The sequence below is a fragment of the Pituophis catenifer genome, unplaced genomic scaffold, assembly GCF_029215685.1.
Source record: "Pituophis catenifer annectens isolate HBS135680 unplaced genomic scaffold, rPitCat1.0.hap2 SCAF_10, whole genome shotgun sequence".
In the NCBI taxonomy this organism is placed as follows: domain Eukaryota; kingdom Metazoa; phylum Chordata; class Lepidosauria; order Squamata; family Colubridae; genus Pituophis; species Pituophis catenifer.
In genome coordinates this window covers 17304890-17321333 of record NW_027256890.1, presented here as the reverse complement: position 1 = coordinate 17321333, position 16444 = coordinate 17304890, and the positions used below count along the sequence as shown (strand labels likewise).

Sequence of the window (16444 nt, the reverse complement as noted above, 5' to 3'; positions counted from 1 at the left end):
GCAGAGGCAGATGCCCTGAGAGTCCCCCGCGACCCGGCACTCTCCGAGGGAGGCGCACATGAGAACAGGACCGACATGCAGCCCGGGGGGAGAAGCCCGCTCCGCGCCTCGGCCGGACTTCTGCTGTGGCTGGGCTGGCTGTGCCTGTCGCCCGGCGCCCCCTCGCCCTGCCTGGAAGAGTGCCGCTGTTACCTGAGCGCGCTGCTCTGCCAGGAGCCGCGCGACATCCACTCCCTGGCGCAGCTGCGCAGCCTGGAGAACTTCACCGAAATGTGAGTGTTTGGGGAAGAACCGGCAGGTGGAGGGGAGGGTGGGGCAGCCTTGCTCGGATGCAGGAGACGTCCCGGCCCCCGTCTTGCGGCGAGCGAGCGGGAGCGGCGGGTCTCCCCAGAAGAGGAGCGCAGCGGAAGGGAAGTTTGACAGCCGGCGCAGCCTCAGCGCCAGAATCGGATCTTATTCAGGTTCTGCTGCCCCTCTCGCTCCTCCAAAAGAGGCGCGGACCCTCCGTCTCCCCCACCCCCAGCTGTTTCTCCCCCGCCTGGTGGGGATTACTTCGGGGTTATCGCCCTGAAAACACCGGCGCGGTCGAGCCCCAAACAAAGGCAGGTGGCTTTACAAACGGGGTTTCAGGGAAGCCCAATCCGGAGGTTGGGCAGCGTTTTCCTGAGCTCCCCTTGGTGCCAACTGCCATAACAGCGCTGAGCAAACTTTGAGAAGGGTTGCAACAGTCGGAACGGCTTTTGTTTTGCCATAAAACCTGGAGAGGGTGGGGGGGGAGAAAGAGAGAATGAAAAAAGGGAAAAGAGAAAGAAAGAGAGGAGAGAGAGAGAGAGAGAGAGAGAGAGAGAGAGAGAAAGGAAAAAAGAAAGGAGGAAAAAAGAGAAAGAGAGGGAGAGGGAGGGAGGGAGGGAGGGAGGGAGGGAGGGAGGGAGAGAGAGAGAGAGAGACAAAAACAGAGAAAGAGAAAGAAAAAGAAGGGACTGAGATGCAAATATGCACATGGAGACGCCTTCTGCTGCCAAATAGTGACCGAGTTCCAAGAGCTCCTAAAAGTGAAAATTGGTCTTTAATATTCTGGAGCATTCAAGCATGGAGCACATCACATAATTTAGTAGCAGCACTTTGATTCTGGGGCTCAGCAAGTGGCCAGGATTTGGGGTTTGAAGGGGCTGCAGCCAACTTCTCCTTGCGTGGACCTTAGCTGGGGGCAGCAAAGCAGCTGGATTGGGCTGTTGACCCAGTGGGTCTCCTCACCCCAACCTAGCCAGAGAGAGGAGACCTGGCAATGGGCCATGGAATTATGCCACCGCTTCCCAGGGCCCTTCTTGATTTTTCCATCAGGGCTTTGAGCATGGAGTGAGGAAGCCCCTCCTCCACCCTGCCTTGATCTCCTGGCCACCAGCCATCTTCCCTGCAAGGGAGGCCACCTCATCTCCAGGAAGGGGAGACTCACTCGGCCTGCCTGGTTCCCCCCACCCCGAGGGGCGTGACGTTTCCCTAGGCTGCATTAGCAGCTTCCTAGAAGACCCAACCCAGGCGGGCCCTTTCTGCCACTGCCACGAGAGAGGGTGCCACATGCTGGCTCTCCTTGGCAGCCCAGCCCCTGCTCACCCCATTGGGCCACTGCTGGGCATGGGGGGGAAGAAGGCCTGGCTGGTGGCGAGATCCCCAAAGACAGAGCTGGGGAGTCAGGCCAGCATCAAAGCTAATGAGGCATAAAAATGGAAACAGCGTGTACCCTGGGAAACAGGCCACCAAAATGCTGGTCTCACTGCGGAACTTTCCCCCCAAAGAACAGAATATTTGGGTCCTGCTGATGAGACCTCCACTGAGTAAAGGGGGGGGGGAAGTCTTACCACCTGGCAGAATCCCTACACCCCCCTTTCTTAGTGAAGGGTGGGAACAGGTTTGACTTTAAGGACTCCTCTTTATATACCCTGCAGCCCAGAAATGCCAGTTTCTCTTTCCCCATCAGCCTTTGAGAGGTGTTTGGGGCAGGCTGGCATCGCTTTTGCAGTCAAGAGGCCCCAATCCTGTGCCTACCACGGGTGGCAACCCACACGCCTATGCCCGCAATGCAGTGGAGTTCATCACTTGGCACTGCTTTAACCCCACATCCCTCCTGGTCTTCCCACAAAGCGCGCACACCCTTCCCTCCTTCTGCTCTCTGGCATCACCTTTCTTGGATAACCTGGACATTTCTTTATTATTTCACAAGCCTCGCCCCTCTGACCCTGAGGAAGTCATTTTTGACACTTTTGATGTTCATAACCTGCAAGCTGGAGAGTGCAAACAATCTTTCTGCTGTTGCCACACAGGCGGAAATCCTCATTTAGCAGCCGGGATGTAGAGTTTGTAAGCCGCACAAACCCAAATCCTAGCTAACCTCACTTTCACGGACGATAGGCAAAGAGGTTTGAAGGGAGGCATTGCTGACGGGAGGAAAATCAATATTTTGAATCCTGGGATCTAAACGCATTAGGCGGCCTGTAAATATTTCAAAATAGGGCAGTCAGCCGCATTCATTACATTTTTCCGTTCATTTGATGCGAAGAACGAATTAAAGGCGGGGGGGTGAGAGCCAAAGCTGTCAACACATTAATTGTATTAATTCTTGGAAAACAATGTGTTATTCGGGGTCAGTCACCTAAAAGGACCTTGGCAGTTTTGAGGGCTGCTTTGTCTGGCCTGAGATTCAGTCTGGTAACCCAGTTTAACTTGGTTATTTGTAAAAAGTGCGGAAGAAGCCTTTTGGATCAGGAGTTTCCTTCCACTCAAGCTAACCTTGGTTCCTTTCTAGAGGCAGAAGGAGCTTTTTGTAGGAATGGGTGTGTGTGTGATGTGTATTTTGTAGATGAAGGAGCACCATCCTGCCCGGTCCTGAAGCTCCCCCTCGCCTACAGGCTCCTGCTAATAGCTCTTCTCTATCTTCTGAACCGCTTAAGTGGCGAGAAGGGATGGTCCATTCTGCCAAAGCTCCTTTTCCCAACATCAGAGGGACCCATCAATTATGCCAGGTGGCAGGAAGAGAGGAGTTCCCGGAAAAGCTGTGGCGAGGTGGGGCGGGAGATGCCACAGCGAGCCAGCCCTATGGCTGAGCATAATAAGCCCCACTGAAGGGTACCGGCCCACACGGGGCCCCTGGATGTTGAACAGCAGCAATCCTAAGAAATGCCTTGTGGGTTCACGTCTGGGTCTGAAGTGGGGCAACACATCAAATCAGTTTTGCTGATTTTCCAGCTGTGGTAAATGATGTCAAAAATCATATTTACAACTTAGATGTCTGTTTGCGATCTTCCCGTTTTATATTCCGTGCTTTGTATTCTTGCCCCTGTGTTTCTTTTTATTGAAATACGATGTGGATGTGCCATACTAAAAAATAAAAAGAAATAGCTGCTTCTGAAGGGGGGGGGCTGCTCTTTTTCAGAGTTGTGGAAAACCAGGCTGGGCTGATCAACCTGACCGGGGAGGACCTGAGAAACCCCCGGGAGCTGAAGAATCTGTGAGTTCTGGAGGACGTGGGGGGGGGGAGGGGAGGCTTGGACAGCCCAAGGTGGGGGAGACAGTGGGAGGGTGGGGGTTGGCAGAGGGGCTCTTCCTGGGTGAAGAAGGTGGTCCTTTGCCCCTTCCTCCCTCTGAAGGCCCCATGCCTTCCTTGCAGGACTATTGCAAAGACCAGCCTGAAGTTCATTGCTCCAGATGCCTTCAAGGCCAGCCCAAATCTGACCCACGTGTGAGTGTTAGGAATGGGGCCCTTCTGGCTGGGGGGTGCGGGGTGTGTGTGCTTTCTGCAGAGAGGGTCATCGAGGCACTGGGCACCTGTCTTAAACTTGCTGGCATTGAGGGACTCTGGCTTAAACGATGACGGATCTTCCTCAGGAAGAGGAGCTGGGCTCAGCTCCATCCGAGAAGCCCCAGGGGTCTCTCCCTGCCCCCCACCACAGGTCGATTCTCCTCCCCCCTTGCCCCTTCCCCTTTGTTCATTAACAGCTTGCCTGGAACGCGATTAATCATTGTTAGGGTTAATGTCCCTCTGCAACCCACAATGATCGATGGATCCCTGCTCAGCACAGCTCTGGCAGCCCTCTTGCTGGGCGGGAAAGCCACGCCTGGATAGGCTGGTGTGGGGCCAGCCCCAGGGGCGACGGGCAGCACCAAGGCCAGAGGCAGCTGGATGGGTCAGCTCCAAAGGGCTCCAAAGGGCAAAAGCCATCCCTCCCGTTCCTGGGATGTCCTTCCTCAGTCCAGGCACCGGATCACCTCCCTGCCAGGGTGGAAGGGATGATGCTGCCAATTGAACAGAAGCCCCCAGATAAGGAAGCTCAGCTCGGGTACAAGAGGCGGGCGCCCAAACCACAGGGCGGGGCTGCCTCCGTGGGATGGCTCACCCGAAGAGATCTGGATTTTGTAAACTTAGCAATGCAATAAAGAGATATCAAGTGCTTGGCTGAGGCTCCTGGGCCAGTCCCAGCTGGAAAAGGCTGCACCTGCTGAATCTCTGCCTGTAGGGAAAGCAAGCAGGCTGAGAAGAGACCAAGGGGGAGGACACGGGGGCAAGGAAGCCGTTTCCTTCTGTCTCTCTGTAGGAATCTGGCCTTCAACCAGCTGGAATTCCTCTCCTGGAGGGTCTTCTACCATCTCCGCCTTCAGGAGCTGTGAGTCTCTGCATACACATACAACACACACACACACACACACACACACACACACACACAGTGGGGGAGGGAGGGAGGGAGACCCTTCCAACTCACAAAGTTTGGTCTTGTCCTTGATTTCTGGCCGAGCTCCTTCTCCCCCCCCCCCCCCCAAAGCTATCTTCCTGAACCGACCAGGAGATTTCAGAGTCCTTTGAAGATTCAGGCTGCTCCGATGAAACCTGATTTATTCCTTACAACGCCCATTGAGCCTCTCCTGCAAAATATCCCTGCTTTGCTGCTGAGGACAGGCCTGACCCAGGTGGTGGGTGGGTGGGTGGGGTGGACGTCCCCCTTCCTCATGGTGGTGTTTTTTTCCTTTGGCCGAGTCCACCGCCTTGAACACTCCAGGTTCTCCCCTCCTCGGCCTGGACTGATTAGCTCAGAGTAAAAGAGGCCTGGCCAGCCGGCTTCGACTCCGTAATGCAATTTGGAGATCCACTCCGCTTTAAGCGAGTATTAAAAGATCAGCGTGGATAAATTGGGTTTCTAGTCAGGCTTGGCAAATATCACTCTTCTCTTTTAATGCCATTCTGGAGAGCCAGAGGCATTGACCAAACATTTAAAATTAGATGTTCTCTGGGCTCTCTGTTCTGGATGGAAGCTGGGGGTGGGGGAGCGGTTGCAGCTTTATCAGGCTGACTGTGTCCCCCCCACCCCCCTTGCTTTCCCTGGGCAGGATCCTAGTGGGGAACCCCCTGCGGTGTGTTTGTGGGCTGCTGTGGCTGCAATCCTGGCAGCAGAAGAGGCAGCTTGACTGGGCGGGCAACCATTCCTTCCAGTGCCTGCAGGAGGACAGGACCCTGGTTCCCGTCTTCAACCTCACCCTCTCCGGCTGTGGTAAGGCAGAACTCCCCCCTCAGTGGGGGAGCCCCAGCCGAAATTCAGTGGACCTGAGCTCTTTCCTGCATGGATGCAGTTCCAGCCCTTCCAGAATTTTCCTGGCTTCTTTTACTGCTGCAAGAGAGTCCCTCCCCAGCTCGGGGGGGGGGGGGTTGGCAGCTACCTGAAGCCCCCACTCTCCCCCTCCATCCCTGTGCAGATTTCCCCAAGGTCAGGATAGACTACAATCCCACCCCGATGGCAGAAGGCGAGGAGTGTCAACCTGACGTGTCACATCGCAGGAGAGCCGCAGCCAGTGGCGGATTGGGATTTGCCCAAGGTGGGGGGTGAACCCCCCATCAAAACCAAGGCAAGTTGTGGGGGGTGCCGCCCTGGGACTGACCTCAAGAATGCCCCTGCTGGTTGAGAAGTGGGGAGGGGGATGAAATGCTCCCTGGAGCCTTTAAAGCAGAGGGGCCGGCTGGTCGGTGACTCCTGTTTCTTGCCCTCCCAGAAGTCAGAGTCGGAAATCGTGCTACAGATCACCAACATCTCTGCCAGCTACAACCTGCAAAACATCACCTGCCAAGCGGAGAACGAGGCGGGCATGGGGGAAGCCGTGGCCCGGCTGAACGTGACCTGTAAGGGGAAAGGGGCCTGGGGCAGGGGCAGGGGCGGCTGGTGAGATGTCCCTTTTCGCTGGCATTCAGCAAAGGGGGCTTAGAAGAAAGTATTAGCTCCCTGGGTGTGTTTGGCAGCTGTTCCTTGCAAGAAAGGAAAAGGTGCCCAGGTGCCCACTCCTGGCAGACTTAGGGCCTCTGAGCAAACCAGCAAAGAAATATGGTGGGCTGCCTCTTCCCTGAGTGGTACAGGCCAGCCTTGGTGTTCAGGACTCTACCACCCAGCTTGTTGCTGATCCAAACCCCAGAGGAGATCTTGGTGCCCTGCAAGGAACCCAGCTGGGCCTGTGTCCGAATGGCCTTGCTTCTGAGCCCTGCCTCTGCTTGTTCAGCCGGGGTCATTTTCTTCATTCCCCCCCATCCCTCTTGGGGTCTTGATCTGGCCGAGATCAAGAGGGCTGAGCGTCTGGCCCAAACGCTGCGTCAAAACTTGCACGAGAAGGATTTCAAAGGGCCGCCCACAGGGGTGAAATCCAGCAGGTTCTGGAGAACTGGTAGTGGAAATTTTGAGTAGTTTGGAGAACCGACAAATACCATCTCTGACTGGCCCAGGAATGGGGAGGGAATGGAGATTTTGCAGTATCCTTTCCCTGCCGTGCCCACCAAGCCACGGCCACAGAACTGGTATTAAAAAAAATTGGATTTCACCACTGGCTGCCCAGTTTGGGGCGCCCCACAGACCCCCCCCCTCCTTTCCCTCCTTTCTGCAGTCCCAGCAATGATCCGTGCGATGGGCCCGGCCGTCATGTACTACCGCTGGTGCATCCCCTTCTCCGTGGACGGCAACCCCACGCCCAGCATCCGGTGGCAGCTGGACCACACGGACCTCCTGGAGACGCAGATCATTTACACCAAGCTCTTCCCGGAAGACGTCCCGACTACAACCATCGTCCACGGCTGCTTGATCCTCGACAAGCCCTCACACTACTTCAATGGCAACTACACCCTGCTGGTGGCCAACGCCCTGGGCTCGGCCTCCTGCACCACCTACCAGCACTTCATGGACTTCCCGGATGGAAACTTCCTCCCGGACGTACCCTTTCACGGTACCAGCCTCTGCAGGGCGAAGTTGCCCAGGCCAGGGCTTCTGGGTCGGGCACACGGGGCGCTCTGCAACCACCTAGGTGCCGTTCCCTCCCCAAGCACCCGGGCAGTGCCAAAGATGGCGGAAATACTGAGAGCGAGCGCTGCACAAATGAGGGAGAAGCCAGGCGGGGGCCCTGCAGTCTCTTTCTCTGAACGCACGGTGCCCAGGGGGTAGAGAGCCCTCCGAAGGTGCCTGTAGAGGCAGGCGTTGCTTTTGTGCCTGTGTGTGCACGGGTGTGTGTTTGTGTGCAAGAAAAAGAGAGGAGGAAGAGAAAGAGAGTGTAATTCGGGGGCCATTCATTTGGGGGGGGGCTCCTGAGCTTTGAAGGTTCACCAACTTCCCCCGTCTTCTCCTTCTCTTTCCTTGCTGCTGTAAGGCTCCCTCACGCCCGACAGTAAGCGTGGTTCTCTTTAGCCCTTGGGCGGAGGGGAGGGAGGGAGGGAGGGAGGGAGGGGGGCCATGTGGAAACCGGGGTGCTTTCCAGTGGAGAGACCCTCTCTCTCTCTCTGTGGATGAAGGCGCCCCACAGAGATCAAAAAGGCAGAGATGGGGGGGGGATGACAGTTATGAGGGCAGCGGGGAGGAGGGGAGGCTATGGAGGGGGGGCTGCCTTCCCAGAAATGACCTGATTCTGTTCTCTCTTTTGTGCCCAGGAGCAGAGGACACGAATGGCACTGAGGCGGGCCCCGTGGAGACCCCAGAGGAGCACCCGGTTGGGGTAAAGGGCCAAGAAGGAGCACTCTCTTGGGGAAGGAGGGAAGGAGGGCGGGGGAGCCTTTTTGGGGGGAGGGGCAGCCGAGAGTGCCACTCTCTCTCTCTCTCCCCCCACATTCCGCAGATCTCCGTGGCCGTGGTCCTGGCGGTTTGTGCCTGTGTCTTCCTGTCCATCATGTTGCTCTTCCTCAACAAGTGCGGACAGAGCTCCAAATTCAGCATCAAGCGTAAGTGGGAGGGGGCTTCGGCCTTCCCTATCCCCCCCCTTTCCCTTCACTGGGCCGGAAATGGGCTTCTGCACGGCCGGACATCTTTGGGGTCCCTCTGGTGGCTTCCAAGGGCAGCTGTGGCCATCCTTGCCCTGACCGGCAGAGATGGTCCTGAGGGCTGGTGAAGGGAAGGCATCAGGGTGAGGAGGAGCTTCCCCCCCCAGCCTCCCCCCCACTTCATTAGCCTCCTCCTCCTCCTCCTCCTCCTCGTCCCCCTCCCCCTTCAGGCAGGCATCAGCTGCTAATTCACTGCTGGAATTGATTCAGCCTGTAAATGGGCTTGATCGGCCTGAATCACCCCCAGGGGGGCTGGAAAGGCAGCCAAAGGCTTGTGGGGGGGCAGGGGAGGGAAGCAGCAGCCACTTGTTGTTGTTAGAGTCGTCCAGACCCCCCCCCAAACACACCCACCCACCACCTTCTCGCTATGTGAGTGCTGTTCCTGCTAAGCTGGCAGAGACCAGGCTGGCTCTGCTTATGGGGCTGCCATGCCTCGAATGGGGGCACAAGAAGCTGCCCTTCCAGGCATGCCAGTTGCTGGGCCTCCTTGCTCCACCCCTCCCCATTGACAGGTAGACTTCAGCTGCCTTTGGCTGCTCTTGCAAGATTGCAGGATTGGGTGGAGGGGAGACCATGGAGACCCCCTGCCCAGGTCAGCTCAAGCCAGCAAGGCCAAGCCCCTTCTGATCCTGCCAGGAGAAACGTGAGACCCTCCTGGAAGCCCACCGCCCACTTCTTCCACAGAGCAGCTCTGGAGCCGTTATCTCCCCCCCGCCAGGCTCCAGCAGCCGTGCCTGACGTTGATGAAGAAGCATGGGGAAGGGCTGGGGGGGCACGGACCCTCTCACGGTAATTACTGGAGGCTTAAATGCTCTGCTGACGGCTCCCTTGGCACTGCCTGCCTTTCAGGAGGGGGGCACCAGATTGGCGCGGCAAACAAGCCCCTCCTCGCACGCCGCAGGCCGCTCAAGCAACAGATGCACTCCGGCAGGCGCTGATGGCCACGATCGGCACTGCCTCCTCCTGTCTGCTGGGTCTGGGGGCTTCCTTGGAGGACCCTCTGGAAAAGGGAGTCTCAGCACCTGAACCCCCTGGCCTGGGCCTGAAACTGGCCAGGGAGGGAGGGTGGGAGATCACCAGGAAATCCCAAACAGTCAGATAGGAAAGTCAAAGGACATCCCAGGACATGGGTGGACAAACCACCTCCGCAAAATTTCCATGAAGGCTCTTCCAGAGTTTGAAACTCCTTGAAAAGGCTTACTCTCTCCTCCTCCTCCTCCTCCTCCTCCTCCTCCTCCTCCACCTCCTCCTCAAGGCTGTTTGTGGACTCTGCTGGGATCGCACTTCCCCAGGGAAATTTAAAACCTTCCAGGCAGGCTGGGCTTCCCACCACTAGGTAAACCACCAATGCTGGCCACATCAAACCCTTCCAGCCACGGGTGAAATCCAGCAGGTTCGGACAGGTTCTGGAGAACCGGTAGCGGAAATTTTGAGCAGTTCAGAGAACCGGCAAATACCACCTCTGGCTGGCCACAGAGTGGGGTGGGAATGGGGATTTTGCAATATCCTTCCCCTGCCACACCATGCCCACCAAGCCACGCCCACAGAACCGGTATTAAAAAATGTTGGATTTCCCCACTGCTTCCAGCCACTGCATTCTCAGTTGACCCGGCCAGGCTCTTTGGGAACAAGGCTGCCCTCCCATTTGTGAGTCTCTGTGACCATTTGATGCCTGACCATCTGACCAGCGAGCCCATCTAAAGCCGCTGGGCAGCTTTGGCAATCCCCTGGCCTTCTCCGCAGGGTCCGTGGTGTTGGCTCAAGAGGATGACCTGGCCATGTCCCTGCAGTTCATGGACGTGAGCAGCAGCCCCCGCTCTTCCGTCGAGGCCAAGCTGGAGGGGCTCAAGAGCAGCTTCGTGGAGAACCCCCAGTACTTCTGCAATGCCCGTAGGTCTTCGGGGCTTAGAGGGGGGTCTGGGCTGCTCTGCCGGAGGGGCCGGGGCAGCCCCGCTTCTCTGGCCCCTCCTGGTGCCCTGCTGGGCTCTCTCACCCGGAGGAGGGCAACCACACTGCTCTCACCCGGGATTGCGTGACCCATGGGGGCGCCTGGCACGCCCTCTGACCCCTCCCCCGCAAAGATGCTTGGCTTCCTTCTCCCCCACCCCAGCCGTCCGGCACATCAAGCGCAGGGAGATTGTGCTGAAGTGGGAGCTGGGCGAGGGGGCTTTCGGCAAGGTCTTCCTGGCCGAGTGCCACAACCTCAGCCCCACCCAGGAGAAGATGCTGGTGGCCGTCAAGGTGAGGACCCCTCCCCTCCTGCCCCCTCTTTCTCGCCCCTCTGGGTTTGGGGTAGGGGCTGCCTGGAAGGACCACCGGGTTTCTCCCCCCCCCCCGTGTGGGTCCCGAAGTCATTTGAGTTTGAGACCCCGACTCTCCTCGCTGAGCATCCCCTCCCTCCCTCCCTCTCTCCGGAGACCCTGAAAGAAGCCACGGATAGCACCCGGCTGGACTTCCAGCGGGAGGCCGAGCTGCTGACCGTCCTGCAGCACGAGCACATCGTCAAGTTCTATGGGGTCTGCACCGACGGGGAGCCCCTCATCATGCTCTTCGAGTATATGAAGCATGGGGACCTCAACCGCTTCCTCCGGTGAGTGGGATGCCCGGCAGCCGGTGTGGGGCTGTGATGCTCAGAGCATCTCTCTTTTTTTTTCTTTCTCTCTCTCTCCCTCCTCTCTCTCCTTCTCTCTCTCCTTCTCTGTCTGTCTGTCCGTCTGCCTGTCTCTCTTCTTTTTCCAGCAGTTAGATCGGTGTGGCCCACAACTGTCCCACCTTGTTCCTCCTTTCTCGCAGCTCCCCCTTCCCCGCCCTGCGCCTCTTCCCCCCTCCTCTTCTCCATTACTGGAGCAGCCTCCCCGGCCCTTCTCCCCCTCCCTGGCTAATGCAATCTTCCCTTTGCAATATTGATTAGATTAGTTGTCTGAAAGGCTCAAATTGAAGGGGATTGGCCATCAGCTGGAATAATCGGAGGCTCTTTCGATCGGCCCCCAGGTATTGCCCGTAGGCGAGAGCTGCCAGCCTCCCTCGGATGGGCTGGGAGAGGCGCAGCTCGGAGGCTTACGGTGATAAGACTTGGCATTAATGGAGGGTGGTGGCCAGGCCTCGGCCAGTTCTGTCGGCTGGGTTTTGTGTCAAGGAGGAAAAATGGAGATCTGCTTGGGGAAATGGCCCTGGGCTCACCCTCCTGGGGGGTGGGGGTGTCCCTGGGGCAGACCCTGGGGCAGGACGAAAGGATGCCCAGCCGCCTTCAGCTGCAGGAGACCAGAAGTGCCTCTCCTCTGGGCTTTCTGCCCTCCAGGGCTTGTTGTGATGAAACCTGCAATAGTTGGGGGTTTCTGTGTCTGCATGACTGACCATCTCTTGTGGGTGCATGGGAAGAAAGACCCTCCTCACCCTCAGCTGCAATCCTGCCATTCCCAAATCCTTCCCGAGGTCTTCCCTTTCCGGCTATAAGTTTGCAAAAGCAGAAGAGAAGACTGGACTTCCAGCCTTGTGGGTGCCAATCCCAGCCACACAATGCTAGGAAGGAGCAATTTGAGAGCTGTGGGGGAGGTGAAAGCAGAGGAGGGTCTCACTCCCCTCACTCTCCCGCCTCGCAGGTCACACGGGCCTGATGCCAAGATGCTGGACAATGGGAACGGCCAGTCCTTCGGCCAGCTGACCCTGAGCGAAATGCTGCAGATCGCCACGCAGATTGCCTCTGGCATGGTCTACCTGGCCTCCCAGCACTTCGTCCACCGGGACCTGGCCACCCGCAACTGCCTGGTGGGACACGGCTTGGTGGTGAAAATCGGGGACTTTGGCATGTCGCGGGACGTTTACAGCACCGATTATTATCGGGTAAGGGCGGGGGGGACCTGCAGCCTCCTGGGGGGGTTTAGGGCTGCCCCCCCTCCCTGACCTTGGCCAGGCTCCCACTCTCTGCGGCCGATTCGGAGTCCTGTCGACAGTGCCAGTCCCGCTCGGATGCCCCTCTCCCCTGGCTGGCCCCTGGTGCTCCTCTTTGCCCATCCCGTGGGAACTTCTCCCCTTGGCTTCTCCTCCAAGCCTGCCCCCAAGAGGCAAGAGGGATCCTCGCCAGCAGTGCCGATGCCTCCGGGGTTCATAACATGCTCGGAGGGACTTTGCCAGGGAAGACCCACCGGGCATTTGGAGGTTCTCTGCAAGTGGCAGCTTCGGCTCCCCTTCTCCCTCCCTGGCTTTTTCCCTTTTAGTTTCTCCCCCAGCCTCTATTCATATTTAATGGGGCCTGGGGTGGAAAAACCTATAAGCACTTAGCCAGTGGAAAGATGGGGGGGGCAGGGAGCTGCTATTTAACAGTTAAATTAAAGGGGGGGGAACGTGCGGAGCAAGAAAGCAGATGGAGGCTGGGAAAGAGACAGCAGGGTTCCCAGCGAGGAGGAGGAGGAGGAGGAGGAGGCTTCTTGGGGCCTCATTAGGAAGCATTTTGGTTAAGTGGACCTACTAAAAGGCTCCTGGACCGGAAGGCGAGGCCATCCTGGGGCAGAGGTCATGCCCATCCCCAAGGCTGCCAATGCCCCACAGAGGGTGCTGAGTGCCACTCCCGACTGGCATCTCCTCAGTGCCCTCCATTCTGTCAAGAAACATGCCCGGCTCAAACCCCTGCCATGGCACATGTGACACCTTGTTGCAATTCCTCCCGGGCTCTGACTCGCTTGGGCCCCCCAGCCGCTCACCCCATGCCTCCCTCTCTCCAGGTGGGGGGCCGTACCATGCTCCCCATCCGCTGGATGCCCCCCGAGAGCATCCTCTACCGCAAGTTCACCACCGAGAGCGACATCTGGAGTTTTGGCGTGGTCCTCTGGGAGATCTTCACCTACGGGAAGCAGCCCTGGTACCAGCTCTCCAACACGGAGGTAAGGGGGGGTGCTGCGGGTAAGAGATGAGGGGACATACTGGCCCCTCTTTTGCTCCCTATGCTTATGGATGGCTTTGCATGGAGGATGGTCAGCAGGGGTCAGCAACCTGCTGCTCTGGAGCCACATGTGGCTCTTTCACCCCTCTGCTGTGGCTCCCTGCCACTCAAAATATCACTCACAACCGCCAATGTGCGACACCCACCAGCACGCAATTTATTGAGCTTTTCGACCCCCGGTAGGCCAACCATGGATAAATCCAAGAAAAGAAAAGTTTAATTCAACTACATAGGCTAGTTTTGTGGCCACTGAAGAAATAGTCAGGCACGGGAAGGGTTTTGTGGCTCCCGGTGTTTTCTTTTCTGTGGGAAATGGGTCCAAATGGCTCTTTGAGTGTTGAAGGACTCCTGGTCTTGGGGATGGGAGAAGTGAAGGAACCTGACCAGACTGCAGGAGGCTCAGCTTATGGGCAGCTTTTGGGGAGGGCGACACCCCAGGAGTGAAAGGGGAAGGGCTGGGTGAGTCCACAGCAAATGGGGAGGGGGGTCCCTCTTCCCCAGGTTAGCCGATCCCAGACTTTCCTGCAAGTTTCCCCTGGATAAGAGACCCCGGAAGAGGAATCAGGGCTGGCTTCTGGAACTGAGTGGGCAGGGTGGCTCTGGCCCCATGGGGCTTCTCGGTAGCCCCCAAGCCAGCCGTGCTTGCCCCTCTCCCACTTTGCAGGCCATCGAGTGCATCACGCAGGGCCGGGAGCTGGAGAGGCCGCGGACCTGCCCCTCAGAGGTCTACGACATCATGCAGAGCTGCTGGCAACGGGAGCCCCATCAACGGCAGAGCATGAAGGCCATCCACAGCTGCTTGCAGGCGCTGGTCAAGGCCCCTCCGGTCTACCTGGCTATTCTCAGCTAAGGGGGAGGGGGAGAAAGGGGGAGTCCCCCCCACTTCTCCATCCACTCATCCATCCATCCATCCATCCAAGCAAGAAACTCAACCCATGCAAGACCCGTTTCCTGAACTCTGCCTGCCACGGAAAATGTTTCTTCCCCCTCGGGAAAGGCAGCCGGTTTCTGGGCCCACGGTGGGCAGGACTGGGAAGCAGCCCTTTCCCCTCCTTCTGTGTATAAAGGCTTGTTGAGCGGGAGAGACCCTGACCCATTGGTGGAAGTCCGGCCCTGCGGCCTCCTTTCGCTGGAGTTGTTCCCGTCTGGGGCTGGACAGCTGCCAGGCGGACCCAGAAGGGAGGGAGGCAAGGCGGGGAAGCCACTCAGTCTCATCCCGGGTGACGTAAACCTGTTTTCCCATCACCGGGGCTCACAAGATGATCCGAGTGACTCTCTCCAGACGCCTCTGGTGGTGTCAGAGAGGCCACCACTTACACCTTCTTATGGATGGCCCTGAGCTGCAGAACTTCACTGTAATAAATAAAACTTCTCCTGGCAATGGAGGGGGGGGGAATCTGGAGGATTCAGACAAACCCTGATGCAAAAAGCCACCTGAGATTTAGAACGGGCTGGCAAAGGGTGACAGACACCCCCCTCCAGGTCACTTGAGACCCCCAGAAGCCCCGTCATCCCCAGCGAGGCACGATCTAAACTGAAGCTAAGCTGGTGCTTTGCCTATTGCATCCTAAATAACCTGCTTTCCCCCCCCCTAAATTGGGCTGAAGCCATCATCAGTGGCGGCTTGCTGAGCAAGGAGGCCTCCTGCCAAGGGGAGAGCCCTCCGGCCATCCAGCCTGCCTTTCCTCCCCTGCCCTGCTGGCTTTTCACACTTTGTTGTGAAGCTTTTCACACGTTCTCAGACGACAGGACGGATGGTGGCATTTCCACCCACCTCCGAGGAAAGGCTCTTTGGAAAAGTGCCTTTCGAAAGAGTAGCGTGCAGGACAATCGGTCCCCTTCCCGCCTCCTCAGAACAGCCCCCTCCCAAACATGGGCTCCTCTGTGTGCCCAAGTCTTAAAAGGGAGGCTGGTGGTGAAACACATTTTTCAAAGCAAAGGGATTAAGGAAGGACATTTAATTGGATTACGGACCCCCGATAGAGGGATTAGGCTCTGTTGGAGGGCTTCCTCCATCTTTCTTCCCCCCCCCCTTTCTAAGCATTTAATATATCGGCCAGGTTGTAGACTGGGCAGACCCCGCTTGTCTCCCCAACGGGTGGGGATCCGTCCCCCGCAGCCCAGAAGGGCCACCAGCAGCCCTCAAAGAAGGTTTTCTTGGGGGAGTGGGATATCACGGCCAGGCTGAGCTGTCGGTGTTAGGTGTCTGTATGAATTGGAAGAACATGCTGGAAAGACCCTGGGCTGAAGAATGAAATAAAATCTCTCGGATTCATTCATATCTTTTGGGGAGATGTGTCTGCCTTTTTTCCCCGCTCAGAGGCTACAGGGCAGGACTGGGGAGGAAACCCCCCAAACCAGGGGTCAAATCTGAACCGGTTTACTTCCGGTTCGCTGGCTGTGCATGTGCCCTGCAGGCACACATGCGAGGTTGTAAAAAAAATGCTTTGAAAAGTAAAAAAAAGGCTCTGACGATTGCACGGCTCAGCTGGGATCGTCAGAGGCTTCTTGTTACTTTTTAAGAGCATTTTTTAAAAGAAGCGGCTAGTGGGTGACCAGGCAATTGGGGAGGCATGGGGGGGCCAGGGATTTTTGCTACCGGTTCTCGGAACCACCCACCACCATCGCTACCGGATCGGCTGATCCGGTCCGAACCGGGAGCATTTCACTCCTGCCTGAAACCCTCATCTGCCCTGGTTTTTGGGGTGCAAGTGGGCCTTCCTTTGCTTGCTCTAAATTTGGGGGTCCCAACCAAAGCCAGGCCCTTTGGGCGTGGGAACAATTTTTTCCCTTCCATCTCTGCCTCTTCACAGGAATGCACAAATTCTGCTCGGGTCTAAAACCTTGGAGTTATGGAGCCATAAGAGCCTTTGAATCCTCTGCTCAGTGCAGAACCCCTAATCATGGGACCCTGGAAAGATCCTGGCCCCCAGGATTGCGCTCCCTCTCTTAACTGTTTTGACTTTTAAGATGTCTTTCCTAGCATTCTGTTATCCAAATCTTCCTGTAACGCAAATCTATTTTTCCATGTCTGGAATTGGAGACTTGGAGGCTCTTTCTGAGTGATCTCTTCCAGGGATCTGTCTGGTCTCAAGGCAGGAGGGATCCAGTTCATTTTCACTTCTTTTTCTGATTATTCATCCCACAGGGGATTGGCTCTCCTTGGAGACTGCCAGGTCTCCGTC

General features: G+C 57.3%; 1 protein-coding gene across 1 annotated transcript; it reads left to right on the top strand.

Annotated features, from left to right (window-relative positions):
• Positions 1-15540, top strand: NTRK1 (neurotrophic receptor tyrosine kinase 1). The gene is given in 17 exon segments (XM_070951163.1): positions 1-272; positions 3428-3502; positions 3662-3733; positions 4587-4655; positions 5374-5534; positions 5737-5789; positions 5791-5886; positions 6031-6157; positions 6907-7242; positions 7937-8001; positions 8122-8224; positions 10067-10213; positions 10434-10564; positions 10741-10913; positions 11923-12163; positions 13042-13200; positions 13924-15540. Coding segments are annotated over 17 exon segments (2391 nt in total). The 5' UTR covers positions 1-75; the 3' UTR covers positions 14110-15540.
• Positions 15541-16444: the final 904 nt, after the last annotated feature.